Here is a 16,457-nt window from a genome sequence, read left to right on the forward strand (position 1 = left end):
TTTCTCTCTACTCCTTCCCCTTCTTAGTTATTCAAACAGCTTTGTGTTATTAAAGATCCATATGTCTCAGACCCATGGAATCCTCAAAAAAGTTTCATTTTGTGTCCTCAAAGAGTTTTGCATCTGATTGGAGAGACAAGAAAAATCCAGAAAGAATCATTTCAATTTTGGACTAGTGGCACCATGGGAGCTTCCCATTGAGAGGGACCTAATCTAACCTTGGCAGGATGGACAGGCTTCGAAAAGAGCTTATAGACTCTTCTAGAGTAGGAGACCCTCATGGAAGGAGATAGGAATTTACTTATCCCTGTTTAAGGATGTCTCTGCTTGTAGCAAAGTCCATTTTAGAGTCTATGAGGATTGTCAGGACTTTCCTCCTTAACCATCCCCCATCCCGAATGATAAGCACCCAGCTCTAGAATTTGGATTGTTGAGTTGATTGTTGAGGTAAGTGTGGCATCTGTATGAGTGATCAGATTACATAGAATCAAACATACAAATGGGTGTATGTAAAACTAGCAAACATTGAATAATATGAGTGGATTAATATCAGTGTCAGTTTCCTGATTGTGGTATTATGCTGTGATTATGTAAGATGTTGCCACTGAGATGAAGACTATTTGAGATCTCTCTGTATTATTTCTTATAATCATATGGATCATTAGTTGTTACAAAATTAAAAGTTAAAAAATGTGGGTGTGGAGTGCTAGATCATCCATGGAAGGACCAAGAAAGAAACATGTCTAGGAAGTCATGGGAAGAAAGCAGGTGTCACTGAGGAAAGTCAGCAGTGCAGATGCCTCAGAAACTCTTGGAGAAGGTAAGAGCAAAAAAAGGAGCTCATTTATTTCCCAGTGGTGTTTGGCCATGGGTTTTGCCAGAACACTTTGGGCAGAGTGGTTGGTCTAGCCAGATAGATCACTCAGAGACTTGAGACAGATCCCTCTTCTGGGGCTGGTGAGAGATGGAGTGCTGTAGGCCATACTTGAGGGCCCATGGTTGTAGGACCATGGAGTCTGAAGTATGAGTCAGGTGAAGATAAAGGGAAAGGTGAGATGAGGATGAAAAAGAGCAGGGCCTTGAAATCTGACAGTTCTGATTTTAACTTCATTTGATAGACAAGCAAATGAAAGTTAAGGGATTTTCTCAAGACTGTACAAGTCAGAAATAATGGAGGTGGGATTCAAGTCTAAGATTTAATGATCATTTTCCTGAAATAAATTTTTTACTAAAATTTTTGCCATAGGCTAAAGACTCTTGTTTTGAGTTGTTCTGGTTGTGGTAAACTTATGTTATCCATCTTTTTTTTTTTTTTTTTTTTTTTTTCTCTACTAGGGATTGAACCCAGGGCCTTTTACCACTAAGTCACATCCCTAGCCCTGTTTATGTTTTATTTAGAGACAGGGTCTTGCTAAGTTGCTTAGGGCCTCACTAAGTTGCTGAGACTGGCTTTGAACTTGAAATCCTCCTGAGCTGCTGGAATTTACTGGTGTGTGCCACTGTACTCAACTCACCTTCCATTTTCTTAATCATTTAATTGTCTTTTCCTGGAATTCCACTGTCTGTTAACTGTAATATCTTCTTGAAATTTTCCCCACAATTATAAATTCAAACCATATTTATATTAAGTAATCAGAATAACTCTTGATCCATTTCTTTTGCTGTTTCCTCTTTTGCAATCCATGTCTTACAAGAAATTAACTTATATTTTCCTAAAGTTATTGACATTTATCCCACATGGCTGTCTCTAAAACAGGTTCACTACTCAATATGACTTGTTTCTTGAAAATAGCAAAAGATTAATAGGTTAGTGAAAAAGGAAAAACCTAAAAATGCACTCTGATTTTGATACCATTTTCCTTTGTATGCACAACACTCCTTGACTTGAATATTCATTCTCCAGAAGACTTCAGAATCTTATGCACCTGTTCCCAACATAGTTCTATGGTACTAAAACTAATTGCTCAAACTTCTATGACAAAAGAATTTTTAAAATTTACTAGCAATTTAAGTAAAAAACAAGATGCTTAAAAACAATATTGGCACGCACAAGCACTTTTGCTAAGTGGGTACATCTTGTTAAGAGTGAAGAGGATAAATAAAGGTAATAGATTTTAGGTTAAATAAAATGTGCTTATTTATTTCACTCATTGTCACAATTTGTCATTCATTACAAAACTATTCGAATTAGATAATGTCTCTGATAAGCAATATTATATTTTTATCTGTTATTTTTTATGATTCTTTCTTAGAGTATTATCTAATACTAGGTATATTTACTACTTTAAAAGAAAGATACAAGGAGACATGGTAAAGCTATCAATAGTAGATTTGTTTGCTCAGATTCCTCATCACTTATACCTAATTACTTAAAAGAGAAGGGATTGGAGGGGTTTCAAAAAATGAAATTTAAAGGATAATCTAAAATACTACTCTTATATTTCATCCAAAGTTTAGGAAAATAAAATAAAGATATTTGAACTCTATTTTTTAATAATTTGTGAAAGTCATGAACTTGTTTTTTCATTAACTGTCCAAATTTTTTCTTTGTTTTTCAAAGAACCCACAGGCAGTGCAGTTAGTCATTGTTATTTCATAAAATATTCCCTTTCTTCAGTTTTCAGTATCAGAGCTATTTTAGATTTTTATTGGATGTGTCATTGTGTCATGGTTTATAACCTGATCAGTGTGACTCCAGGTTAATTTCCCATTACAGAATTCAAATACATTCATAGAATACACATTTATATTTACCTTAAATTGAAAGCATAACCTATGTAAGTAAAGGTAGAAGAAAGGTGACTTTCTAATTGTTATTTTCTACCTTGGGCCTTTATCAAATTAGACCTTTATTGGTGAGAGTTTTATGCCCATTCTGCCATGCAAATATGTATGAAGTAATTTGCATTATGAACTCACCAACTCTTGGCTAGCTTTATGTTTGCTCTTTGGGGCATTAATATTTCTTAGCTTGAGTGTTAAATCTGGGCCTTAGATTTCTTAGTTGTGTGGAAATCATATTCACTTCTCCCGGGGTTTGGGAGAGAGAGTTTAGTTTCAGAGAGAAATGTAGATGACTTCCTTTGCTTCTAAAGAAATGAGTGTTTTGATATGAAAATTTATTTTCCATTATTGAATACATATTTCTTATTCATTATTTAAAAAAAAAAAGAAAACTCAAGATGATCTTATTCTCCTCAGTTGTTACCCAGAATTTCTTAAATTTGGGGATTTGATTTTTTTACCTCCCTTACGTTTCATACATCATAAAACTGATGTATCATAAATAAGTCAATTAGATTTTTAATTTCTAAGGGGGAGGGTATGCAGCATTAAAATATTTACATTTACTTCGGTTTGATTAATATTTGTTTTTTCATATTTCCTAAAACTTCAAGCTCAAGTTATAAACCTTAGTTTATTTAAATATCTAGATTTTTTTTTCTGTTAAAATTAGTGGTTTCATTTTCACTTGTTCTTAGATTAAAGCATAATGCTTTCATAAATTTGACAGATTGAAATTTCCATAATTACTTTTAAGTTTAAATCATCATTTCAATTCATGTAGATTTAGTTTATCTGCTTCTTCCTCCTTATGCTTTATTTTACAAGACCCCCTTATACTATTGTTGTCAAAGTCTTTGTATACTTTGTAAGTATTAAAAAATTTATAAATCAGTTGCTTTTGAGCATTTAATCATCAACTAAAAATTTAGTTAAAGTCTTCTAAGTTTCTCCATGATTCATTAGTATGTCAGATTCTCTTAAATATTTAAAATGCCCTAACAACTAAACATAAATTGTCACAATAATTATTAAGCCAACTGCTTTGAATATATTTAATCAGTCACAAATTTGATTAATTTTCTTACCAGGTCTACTTCTACCCCATCAAGGGAAGCAAGGTACCTCCCATAAGCTACTCTCCAGCCCCTAGCTGCCCCTGACTGTGAATTTTGTCCTTACCAGAGCTCTTTGAACTATGAGCTCCTTGGGTTTTGTTTTGTTATTGTGGTGTTGAGAATCAAACCATGGGCCTCAGGTATGCTAGGCAAGTGTTCAACTACTGAACTATACCCCCAAAACTGACAACTCTTTAAGGAAAAGGACATTTTGCTTTTTCTAGTCCTATGTCTACAGAATTTTTAACATCCCTTTCAGAATGAGTTTCTCCTGTAAATTGGTTTTTTAGTAGTCCATTTGAATTATGCTTTTAAATTAAAATATAATTGTTTAAAATAAATAGTTGAGGGCTGGGGATGTGACTCAGTATCATATCAGTGCCTGGTATGCCCAAGACTCTGGGTTCAATGCCCATACCAAAAAATAATAAATAAAATTAAATTAAAAAGTTGAAGCAAAGTCCTAGACTAAACCAACAAACACCGAAACCTGGAGGCATTCAGTCCTAATCTTCACTGTCTGTTCATTCTTGGCTGTTCACAGAGAAAAGGCGAAGAAGTGTGGAACTGATCCCTCTGACTGCCCGAATGGTGATGGCCCACCTGGTGAACCACCTGGGTCACTACCCTCTGAGCGGAGGCCCAGCTGTGCTGCACAGCCTTGTCAGTGAGAACCACGACAATGCCCACGTGGAAGGCACTGAGCTGTCTTCTGAGGTGTTCAGGAGCCCCAACCTGCAGCTGTTTGTATTTAATGACAGTACCCTCATTTCCTACCTTCAGACACCTGCAGAAGGACCTGGGGGTGCCCTCTCAGATGTGAGAGTTATTGTGAGGGATATATCAGGGAAGTACTCTTGGGATGGAAAAGTTTTATATGGACCTCTGGAGGGATGCTTAGCACCCAATGGAAGAAATCCCTTATTTCTAATTTCGGGCCACCATCATCACACATTTGGACCCCAGAAAGATCATTCCCAAATCGAAGAAGGAGATGATGTCCTTGACAAACTACTTGAAAACATTGGCCACACTAGTCCCGAATGCCTTTTACCATCACAGCTAAATCTAAATGAGCCCTCCCCACCCCCATATGGCATGAACCGTGAGCAAGAAAAGGAAATCATTGAGGTCATTTTGCGCCAGAGTGCACAGGAAGATGAATATGTTCAGAGGTGTAACTCTGATTCTTCAATGAAAGTTACCAGCCAAGGGCAACCCTCGCCAGTGGAGCCCCGAGGGCCTTTTTATTTCTGCAGGTTGTTACTCGATGATTTGGGAATGAATTCTTGGGATAGAAGGTAACAATACATGCTAGTCCTTAAATTATCTTTTTCAAATGATTTTTCTTTTTTTTTTTTTAATCAATTTAGGGTCAGGGAAGAAGAAAATAAAAATGGAGATTTTTTTCACTACTTCAACATTATTTTGATAATGATAATAATTAAAAGTTATTTTGGCTGCTAAATTAAAGCCAGAAATGGAACTAATTATGCTGTACTAATGCACACATTGAATTCTAAATACCTACTGAATGTTTTAGAGTTTGAAGTATTTCCTTTGTGTATATGTTTTATTTACTTACTTCTCTGGCCATTATCATTTCTACTTTAATGAAGATGTAAATGGCAAATACGCCTTAGATCTGATGAGGGAGGTGGGTGTGATGAAACTTTGATAAAGCATAGAGTGGCCCAGGAGTTCAAGAGGAATGATTTAGTCCAGTGGGAAGTATGGGACAGTGGAGAAGACCTCATGGAAGAGGATAGATTTGACTGGATCCCGATAGTGGAGTTCAGTTTTTAAAGAAATAAAGTGTTATGCAGAAATTTGTAGCAGAACTGACTGAAAATACAGAACAAGGCCACACTCAATTTATCAGAGTCATCTAGTGTCACTGGACAGTAATGGGATGCAGTGGGATTTTTATGCCTTGCACATATGAAGGCGAATGGACTTGATTCTATCACTGATATTTAGTGAAATGAGGAAGCAGATGAATGGATGATAGATAGGTTTGTTAACTAACTCAAATGCAGCAAAATTGACCATTGATCACATGATTTTTTTCTTCCATCGTTTTTTTCTTTATAGGAAGAATTTTCATCTTTTGAAGAAAAATTCAAAATTATTGAGAGAATTGAAAAACCTGGACTCTCGCCAGTGGTATGTGAAAGTATATCAGACCACCTTTTCCAGTTCACCTGTGTATGTGCTTAGAACCCATGGGTAGTTCTGTAACCTGGAATCTGCTGATATTTGCCCCTGTCAAACCTTTGATATTTATACCCTTTAGGAATAACTCACATTTGTTACTCTAAGAAGAGGTCGGGGCTCCCACTTAACCTCTGCTTTTGATTGAATACCTTTCTATGTGGCAGTCAGTGGACATCCATTCTCATTTATTCTCTGCAACTGTCTCTTTTTCTGATAAGGAAGTAGATATTTACCTAGATTAAACAAGTCATAATCACCTATACCATATTATTTGAAACCATATGAGACTGACTTCATAGTCCTTGCTGTGCAACCTGCGCTGGCATTCTGTAGTCTTGGCTTTAAAACGTTGGAAAGGTTAGAACAAGCATGTTGAAATTAATAACTCTCTATTAATGTCTCATTTTCAAAGCTGGTTACATTCTCAAATCTACCTTTTTTTCTGTACAATATCAAAATCATTTCTAGAAAGGAGTTCATAATCATAAACAGTTTTTGATTTAGGGAAATATGTGCTTCCAAAAAAAAAAAAAAAACCACTTAAGTTAAGAATATAATCCTCAGCATTTGACAGATACTTGTAAGTCTTGAATAAACGGATTCCTTAATGTTTAGTTTAAAAAAAAAAAAAGCTCTTCAAAAATAACAACAACAACAAAACCCTTTGCTTATTCCCCTTTAGAAATATCTTAATGTTTCATCGGCACTCAAATTTAGGTTATTTTCCCCAGGCTTGTTTTTCAACTCTTCCCACTATATTTTATTTTCCTACATTTTTCTTACTCCTTCTTAACTCATAGATTTGTAAATATATTTGAGCTTAATGTTTTCAAAGGATGCTTAAGAAGCAAGAAGGAAAATAAATGACAAAGGCCGGCTTTAGCATTATGGGTTCTATCCTGGCATTTGGAAAAATAAGCAAAGCTTTTATTTTATTCACTTAATCATTCATTCACTCTCTATGGTGCTTCCACTTTAAGGCACTTGATTATCTTGCCTGGTACTTACAGGGAGGAGTTATGACCTGCTAAACAAATATTTTCACCACCCTGTGTTTAGATGGCATTCTTATGATTTTTATAGTTTATTTTAGAGTTCTGTTCAAACTCAAAGTGACACATAATTAAATTTTATTTTCATACAAGTTCTTGGTTCATGTCACTATGATTGGCCTGTTAGGTTCACAATTGTGATTCTTGTGGTTTGAATTTCTTTTTTTTTTTTTTTTTTTTGGTATCAGGGATTAAATTCAGGGGCACTTGACCACTGAGCCATATCCCCAGACCTATTTTGTATTTTATTTAGAGACAGGGTCTAACTAAGTTATTTAGCATTCACTTTTGCTGAAGCTGGTGATCCTCCTGCCTCAGCATCTTGAGCTGCTGGAATTACAGGCATGCACCACTGTGCCCTGCTTGAATTCTTAAACTAGGTATAAATGTAAGAAGTAGTGAATTCCAGTTTTAATTTTCTCTTAAATACTTGAATTAAAGTATTTTAATTGAATTAATTTTAAAAGGTCCATTTTTATGTCACTGAGGACCAAGAAGATCAAATCATATTAAGCTTACTTATAGCTATGTGTCCTTTCTCTCCTTCAGAAACATCTAGAATTAAGATTCAAGTCTGTATGGGAATTAGAGGGTATTGGTTTTCTTTTTCTTTTCTCCATTATTCTACCTTCCCACATTGCCTTCATTACTCAGGACTTCTTATAACCTACACATTGAGGAATGAACTGTTTCATGTATGTTTTCTGAGTCTCCGACATGCCAGGATAGCTGATCTGAGGCAATATGAGAGCCTTTTCTTCTAGGTGGCTTTACCACTCTCTGGAGAGTGATAAATATTTTAGTATTATGGAATATACAGAATTAAAAAGAAAAGAAATATATAGGATTAAATGATTCATTTATAGTTGTATCTGGGGAAAGGAACCTTACTCAGGCCTGAAGGCATTGAAAAGCACCCCGTTTATGAAAGACCCCCGTTTCCCTGTCCAAGGAGAATCACACGAAACACTGGCTGCAAAAGCACGAGGTGGTTTATTGGGACACAGGCGCCTGCGGGTGCCCAGTAGAACCTCAGCCGGAGCTTTGGTGAACTGGCACACCGGGCTTGGGGATACAGAGATTTTTATAGGGTTTGGGACAGGTTTCGCGCGCGCGGGAAGCAACAGGTTTCTTATTGGTTTGTTTAAATCTAGCATATAGGCCACCTAGGGGGTACAGGTCTGCATTCCAAAAACCACAGGTCTGCATTCTATTCTTTCTGTTCCTGCTTATCTGTTCCTGTTTATTCATTCATGCCTCAGGATGTGGGTGCTCTGTCCTTTCTCAACCGGTTATGAGCCTGTTTATGACAAGCCCCGTATCTTGATTTCATATCTTGGCCTAAGGTAACTGGGCTAACTGGGCTAGGGTCTTTCAGCATTAGCTCATTGTCATTGTAAATTTCTTTATTTCCTGATTTATTAAGTGAAATCTATAGTGAAAAATTTGAGCTTAAAGAATTTTTAAAAACTCATTAGAGATGAAGAATCTGAAGCATTATTCTTCAGATAGCTCTTTATTGGATTCATTTTCCTGCTTCTTGTTGTTATTTTCTCTCTAGAGAAACACAGATCAAGTTCTCTGGAAATTCCTTGAGGGGTTTCTTCTGAAGGACTCAGGGATTTACTTCCTTCTTCCTCTTGTGCTCCAGTATTAAATACTTAAATATTAAATACTGAAGTATCCCAATCTCAGCTTTTTAAGTATATGCTGAATTACTCCCTGCTCCTTAGTATTAAGTGAATACACTGGTATCTTGTAATTGTGGCCAATTTGTGAAGTGTTAATGCACTTTAGTTGCATGAGGTACAATTGAATTAGCTCCCTGGGGTGCTGTTGCAGTAAAATATGGCTTTGGATGGCTGATTGGCAATTCTCTGCCCCTTGATTAACCTTCACTTAAAACCCCAACTCCTGGATTTAGTGTCTTCTTGACATCTAAATGTGTATCAACTTATTTTAAGGTAAAGTGTATTTTCAAAGTTCTTTTTTAAAAAACTGGAACTAATTCTGAGATTCTGTAGCTATAAGAAATCTAGACTGTCCTGTAAGTTGGTCAGGTTGTAGGCAAGAACATACTCTGTCCCTCAACTTTCAGGAAATTTCTATTTCTGATATTAATGATTTCTATTTTCAAGGCTTAGATTCTTCTTAACATGTTTTTAGGAAAGGGAGAATCTGTTGTGCTACTGTGGTCTATAATACTATGAAGTTAACAATAAAGATAGTTACATCTGATAGTATGATGAACATACATACAAATGACATTGGGCCTTCTTTTTTAACTACGAATGTCTTCTTGCCACCATCTGATGAGGTGGATGTTAAAATCATGTTTTTCTTTGTTTGGCTGTTTAACGTGACAGCACAAGGAAATAGCTATTCTGGTCTCTTCCTAATAAGAAAGAAAAATGCATTCTAATGAGGAAGGGGAAATTGTTGATTTTATGTTTGTGTGTTCCTGAATTACCTGTTCCTTCATGCATTGGTTGTGCAGCTTATGGATATGAAGTGCTGTTGATGTTGTAATTACCATTTCAAAAGCCTGGCTCTAATAAGGCCAGACACAGTGTCTGCATCCTAGCAGGCTCTCTGCGGTGCTAACATTTTGGAGGATGTGAAATTTGATGAATGTTTACAACTAAAGGTCACCTTTCCTCACACCCACATCAGTCAGACCATCATCCCAGCTTAGTTCTCTGTGCTCTACCATTGAGTTAATTAGGACTCAAGGACCCAGGAGCAGCTATAATGGAAAAAGCCTGGACTTTAAGGAGAATAAGCAGAAACATTTCAGATAAACCTGAGGCTGTTTTATGTATGTAGCGTCTATAGAACAGGGAAAAACTAAATGTCAAAGACTTTTAAATATATAGAGAGAGCTATTTATTCAGTTTATTTCTATAAATTGAGTAACTGTATTTTTTTATCCTTTTGTTGAGACAGTCCTTTAGGTCAAAGGTTAGGATATCTATTATCATCGACATCTGAGATAAGCCAGTAATATTCTAGGTGCTTTTTATTGGTGTCCCCTGTCACTCAGGGCAACAAATAGTATGGCAATTTCAGGGGCTCCTTACTCCATGAGGACAGGCTTCCTGTTTGGGAGCAGAAGGTCTGTACTAGAGCCTCAACCACTCTCCACCATAAAAATCCTCCCTTCTTGTGGCTACCTGTTTCCATCATAAGTCACACCACACAGGGCGTGCTCATGCAATTTTTTGCTTTCCTGGTAGCAGCAGGACAGCATGTATCAAAAGCTTTAACAATGGATAGGCCCCAAGAAATTCTATTTCTATGAATTTATTTTAAGGACATAACAAAAATCTTGTGAAATTATCATCAAGATTAAAGAATAATTTCAAGAACATATTAAAGATAATGCAGAAATATCTTTTAAAATATAAATACCTTAGGGACTGGGCCTGCAGCTCAGTGGCAGAGTACTTGCCTTGCACATATGAGGGATTGGGCTCAATCCTCAGCACCACATATAAATAAGTTAAAAAAAAAAAAGGTTCATTGACAACTACAAAAGTATTAAATAAAAAAATATAAATACCCTATATGAGGATTTGTGTTATGGTTTATTAATAGAATGTTGTATAGTCATGAATAACTTTATTGTAGAATCCTATGATCTAAAATTGGCACACTTGCAAATAACTAAAACAGTAAATTTTGTTATATATCTCTTACCACAATTTTTAAAGTGTCCATAAGCATTTTTTAAATTTTTTTTTAGTTGTAAATGGATACAGTATCTTTATTTAATTTAATGTGGTACTCAATTCTGAACCCAGTGCCTCAGGCATACAAGGCAAGTGAGCTACCACTGAGCTACAACCCCAGTCCTGAAAGTGTCCATAAATATTTTAAGTGTAAAAATTAGTTACAAGACAGAATGTAGCAGTTTCTCACATTTTATATTTTTGTGCAGAAATGCATTCTAAAATGGTAATAGCTATATTCTTTGCTTATATGTTCAAATTATAAGTCTTTTTTCCTTCTTTTCTAGTTTTTTAAAATTTTTCCACTAAATGTTTATTACATGAAAACTATGGGACAAAATGAATAGTTATCTAAATGACTAGAAAGAAAAAACTCTCCTTGTCTAATTATTTATATAGCTTTTCAGTTGAGCTTCATTACTCATGCTTATGAAGTGGAAAAATAACCCATACAGAAGGAAATATTAGAAAATTTATTTTAAAATGGAGCACAATTCTAGCAATATGAATGTTTAATCAGATTAGATTTTTGAGATATTAAACAATTAGACAATAGAAACATTTCTGTATTGTTTAGGCACTTGATAGTTTTTCTTATGAGATTTTTCAGACTATTAGCAAAAGTGAGGAGAAGGGTAGAACTGCTCTGGAAGTGGTATTCTAATACTAAAAAAAAAGAAAAGAAACTATAGTAAAAGTCATGGATGGTACTGTTACCGCTGTTGACTGGTGACGACTCCTTGCTTCCCCAATGTTGAAGAATAACGCCAGAAAAGCACACAAAAGCACACCGAGGCAAGTTTAGAGTGGAAAATAGAAGTTTATTAAAGAGTAGGTGATAGAATGTAGGTGGGAAGGCCCAGGGGTGGGACACAGGTGGGCCAAAGAAGTAATCTGGGCAGGAAGGACTCCTGAGGCAGCATCTTCAAGTTTGCTGTTCATTAACATTTCTTTGGGATGGGCTGTCTTCAAATCTGCTGGGGCTGTTCATTAACATTTCTTTGGGATGGGCTATCTTCAAATCTGCTGGGGCTGTTCATTAACATTTCTTTGGGATGGGCTATCTTCAAATCTGTTGGGGGATGTTTCCTGGACTTCATTAACATTTCAAGAGTTGCTCAACTTTTCTGGGAATTCATTCTCTTGGCCTCCATTTTAGATTTCACTGGATATTAGACCCAATTTACCTAACTACACTAACTACCTAACTTTAAATCTGGCTTCAGTACCTCTGTTTGAATAAAAAGTGTTTCCATCTCTTCTTTATCACCAGATTCCTTGACAGTGGTCTACTTATTCTGGCACTTTATTCCACAGTATTCATAGAAAGTGGTTATTAAGACATCCAAATATACCATCATTTATCTGGTCAGTTTAGCAGAGATTTAGCTGAGCTCCTACTGTGTTCAAATCCTAGGCTACACGTACAAAAGATGAAAAAGCAGGGATTGTTTCTTCAAAATGCATATCATGTTCACTTGCTTTAACAGTAAACTTTCCAAAATCTATCATGGAGCAAAATGATAAAGGATTTATGTGACCAAAAAAGGTTTCCTTGGACAGCTCTTCCCCTTACCAGGTACCCTCAGAATTCAGCAGACAGGGGTGGTACATTCTTTCACAAAGAAAATACCTAAGTATGTGCTGCTTGGAAGAAGTTTCTCCTTCTCCTAAAGTCATATCTTGGCATATCTTATAGAATCAAGGACCTACCAAGTGTAGAAAGTGACTCAAGGTGTAGAAAGTGACTCAAGGTGTAGAAAGTGACTACCTGTGGGTATGCTGTGGGTTGCACATGTATCTACTCATACTTGATATCTATTTGAAATGCTTTAAAAGATGATATTATTTAACAAAAATGAAAAGAATTTACCAAATGGTATGTTCTAACATGCTGTGGTTCAGTATATTTAATGTCTGAGTGTATGGTCTAGGAACAAGACTGCCTTGATCTAGTTTCCAGTCCCATTGCCCTGCATGCTTTTTATTTAAATTCCTTTGTCTCCTTCCAACCACTTCTGCAAGGCAGGTGATATGATAATACACACACACACACACACACACACACCTCCCCTGGAAACATAAGTCTAAAGGAAAATATTTCTCCAGAATATGAAGAGTTCAAGGTAGATAAAATTGATGCTTTATTTACCAGTGAGCTATATCCCCAGCCCTTTTTGCAAAGAGTATCCCCAGTTGCAAAGAGTAAATGAGATCATGTGTCAAGCTATCTTAGTGACTGACCTCTAGGAAGTTCTCAATAGATGTGAGCTCAATAATGGGAGTTATGCTGGTTTGGGCAACAAAATAAAACTTTACACAAGAGAAGTCTAACTCCTTTTAATTTAAAAATTTAACAGCCGTGAGACACACAAAATTGCAGTGTTTTACATTGCCGAAGGTCAAGAAGACAAGTGTTCAATCCTCTCCAATGAAAGAGGAAGCCAAGCATATGAAGATTTTGTGGCTGGTCTTGGATGGGAGGTAATTACTTTCATTTAATAGGTATTTATTGACTAACTATATTTAAGAATGTATATAAGCTAGATATTAATTACATATGGTTTTGCATGTGTTTTTATAGTCAAATATAGCCTAACTACACTGACTACCTAATTTTAAATCTGGCTTCAGTACCTCTATTTGAATAAAAAGTGTTCTCTAGTTCAGGAGCTAGAGAACATTGAATTTGACATCTTCTATTAGTTGCTTTATATGTGAACTTTTAGTACTTTTTACATGAACTTTTGTTTCCCCTTAACTTTCCACTTTGTATTTTTTCATTTGCTTTGTATCAGAACAGAATAGTCACCCAGTTATAGGTGATTTATAGTAAGAGAAAACAAATATGGGCAAGGAAACAATGGTTTGGGCCATGAAATGGAGCTTTTAGAGAAGAAATCAATAACTTGGCAAGTAAAAAGATGAAGGAAGAGTTGGATGAAGTCAAAAGTTGAAATGAAAATAAAATATAATAGCTATGGTGGCTTACCCATCAACTTTTTTCTCTAACATAGTTCCCCAGGATGATTGATAACTGAAAATTTTGTAGGTTTGTTTATTTTTCTTCTTAAAAAATTGGGGGGTGGGCGCCACTGGGAATTGAACACAGGGATGCTTTATTTACCAGTGAGCTATATCCCCAGCCCTTTTTAATCTTTTAATTTTGAGACAGAGTCTTGCTAAGTTGCTTAGAGCTTCACTAAGTTGCTGCTGCTTTTCTCAAACTTGTGATCCTCCTGCTCAGGGATTACAGGCATGCACTACAGCAGCCAGCTAAAAAAATATATTCTCTCTCTCTCTCTCTCTCTCTCTCACAACACCCACACACACACACACACATATCTCTCTCCCCTAGAAACATAAGTCTAAAGGAAAATATTTCCCCAGAATATGAAGAGTTCAAGGTAGATAAAATGGAAATCAAAATATCTAAAATAATTTTCTTCCTTTTGTTTTGGTTTCCTAGTTATCTGTGGTAAGGAGAAACTCTGGGTACATAAGCACAGTTTATCTCTGAGAGTTCAGCATTAGCAAGGGGACTCCTATAGAACTAGGGTCAGGGCAAGAGTACATCAAGGTTAGGATCATATGCTTTCTGAAGAGCCAAGTAGGTTTTAGTCTAAGAGCTATTGCACTTCCAATAAATCTTTGTTGTTCTTGCTGATAAGGTTACTTCTTATTTGTCATAGAATATATTTGTTGTTTAATTAATATAGTTTTTAAATCATACATTCTCAACTAAGAAAACAAAACATTAATCCACAATGTATGTAGATTGTTATTTGGCACAGAAGAGATTTCTCTATTTCTTTCTTGTGTGTGTGTTTAGAAAAATTACTGAAAGAATGATAAAGAAGAATGATAAAGAAAGAACCATTGGTGACCCTGAGCCCCGGGGGCCCTCCACACAGGGGAAATGGCAGTGTGTTGAAAGAAAAATGGGACAAGATAAAAGATGGTGTGTTGTGAAACCACACACAAGACTATACCTCCTAGCTAAAAAACCATATTTTTCCCCTAGAGGTTTCCTCTTCCCCCAACAAGTTAAAAAATTAGATTTAGGTGCAAAGTGAGCATTCACACCATAACTTTAAAATGAATTATGACTCATAAACTTTTTGCAATGGTATAAATTGTGATAACCCTTTGGAGAAACAGTTTAGTGATAGCTACTAAATTGAGTAATATCTGTACCCCTTGATACAACATCTTAGAAAAACACTCCTTTGAGTGTTCCATCTGGTTTGAAAAAACAAAAAGCCCCACAAATCCATCAGTGGAGAAACTGTGGGTGTTTGTGTGTATGTGTATTGGCCCCAGAATGCGAGGTTCTTGGTGCTGGCATTCTGATATCCCAGAGAGAAGCCATAAAATGCTTCTTAAGTGAAAAGGTGAAGGTGTAATAAGATATTTTGAAAAAGAGAAAGAGACACCAAAATCACATACCTTTAGTTATAATATATTGCTATGGTTATTCTGGTTTATTAGTTATTGTTAATCTCTACTGTGCCTAATTTACAAATGAAACTTTATCAAAGATATATAGGGGAAAATACTAGTGTATTGTAGGGTTTGGTACTGTTTGTACTTTTAGGTATCCACTAGGGGTCTTGGGACATAGCTCCCAAAGGTAAGTGGGGACTCCTGTGTATATTTGTATGCCTATATGGAAAAATTTAGAGAAATATATACCAAAAATAGGTACCAGAAAGTTAGAGAAATATATACCAGAACTTTGATAGTAGTTTTCTTTGGATAGTAGGAATATGGAGCAATTTTAATTTTAATGTTCTTTGTTTCTTTAATATTTTAGCATTGGCTAATTTTGTTTTATATTGTAAGTTTGTATTCAAAAATATATGAAGTGAAAATCATTTGTTTTTTAAAAATTCACATTCACAACTCATTTTTGACCCCCAGTCTTTTCTTTCTATATTATCTTTATTAGGTGGATCTCTCCACCCACTGTGGGTTCATGGGTGGCCTTCAGCGCAATGGCAGCACTGGTCAGACGGCCCCTTATTATGCTACCTCTACTGTGGAAGTGATTTTCCATGTTTCCACTCGGATGCCATCAGACTCAGATGATTCACTTACCAAAAAGGTAAGGGCCCTCATTGGGGACCATCCTTAGCTGCTCTGGTATATAGGGGAGACCCTCTTAGGACGGGACAAAGACCAGGTCCTGAAGCTCTGAGACTGCTTTCCTTGGGACTCAACTTCAGTGTTGCTCTTCCCCAGGCTACACTTGTGGTGAATCTAAAATCCAATTTGGCACAAACTTAAGACCCAATATTAAGGATTGGGAAAAGGGAGGGTCTAAAATATTGCTATTTTGGGATCTTCTCTCATATTCATATCACCTGACAGAAAATAATACAGTTTACCTCAAAGATTGCAATGTGTAATGGCCTTTGTGACAAAAGTATTAATGGTGCTCTGGGAAAGAAGCCCGCCACCACCACAGGCTTGCTGGGAGTAAGTTGGTAGCATCTGCCAAAATGAGGAATACAGATGTGCTGCTGCCTAGCCATCCATTTTTGCTGTTGGGT

General features: G+C 36.0%; 1 protein-coding gene across 2 annotated transcripts in view; it reads left to right on the forward strand.

Moving 5' to 3' along the window:
• Ralgapa2 (Ral GTPase activating protein catalytic subunit alpha 2) overlaps nucleotides 1–16,457 on the forward strand; it is a 321,259-nt gene that overhangs the window by 191,022 nt on the left and 113,780 nt on the right. For both annotated transcript variants that reach the window (XM_077800202.1, XM_077800203.1), the window contains 4 exons: nucleotides 4,447–5,203; nucleotides 5,997–6,068; nucleotides 13,263–13,386; nucleotides 15,854–16,009. In XM_077800202.1, coding sequence (XP_077656328.1) covers nucleotides 4,447–5,203; nucleotides 5,997–6,068; nucleotides 13,263–13,386; nucleotides 15,854–16,009 — 1,109 coding nt within the window. The remainder of the gene's footprint in view (nucleotides 1–4,446; nucleotides 5,204–5,996; nucleotides 6,069–13,262; nucleotides 13,387–15,853; nucleotides 16,010–16,457) is intronic.

Source organism: Urocitellus parryii, chromosome 6, assembly GCF_045843805.1.
Source record: "Urocitellus parryii isolate mUroPar1 chromosome 6, mUroPar1.hap1, whole genome shotgun sequence".
NCBI lineage: Eukaryota > Metazoa > Chordata > Mammalia > Rodentia > Sciuridae > Urocitellus > Urocitellus parryii.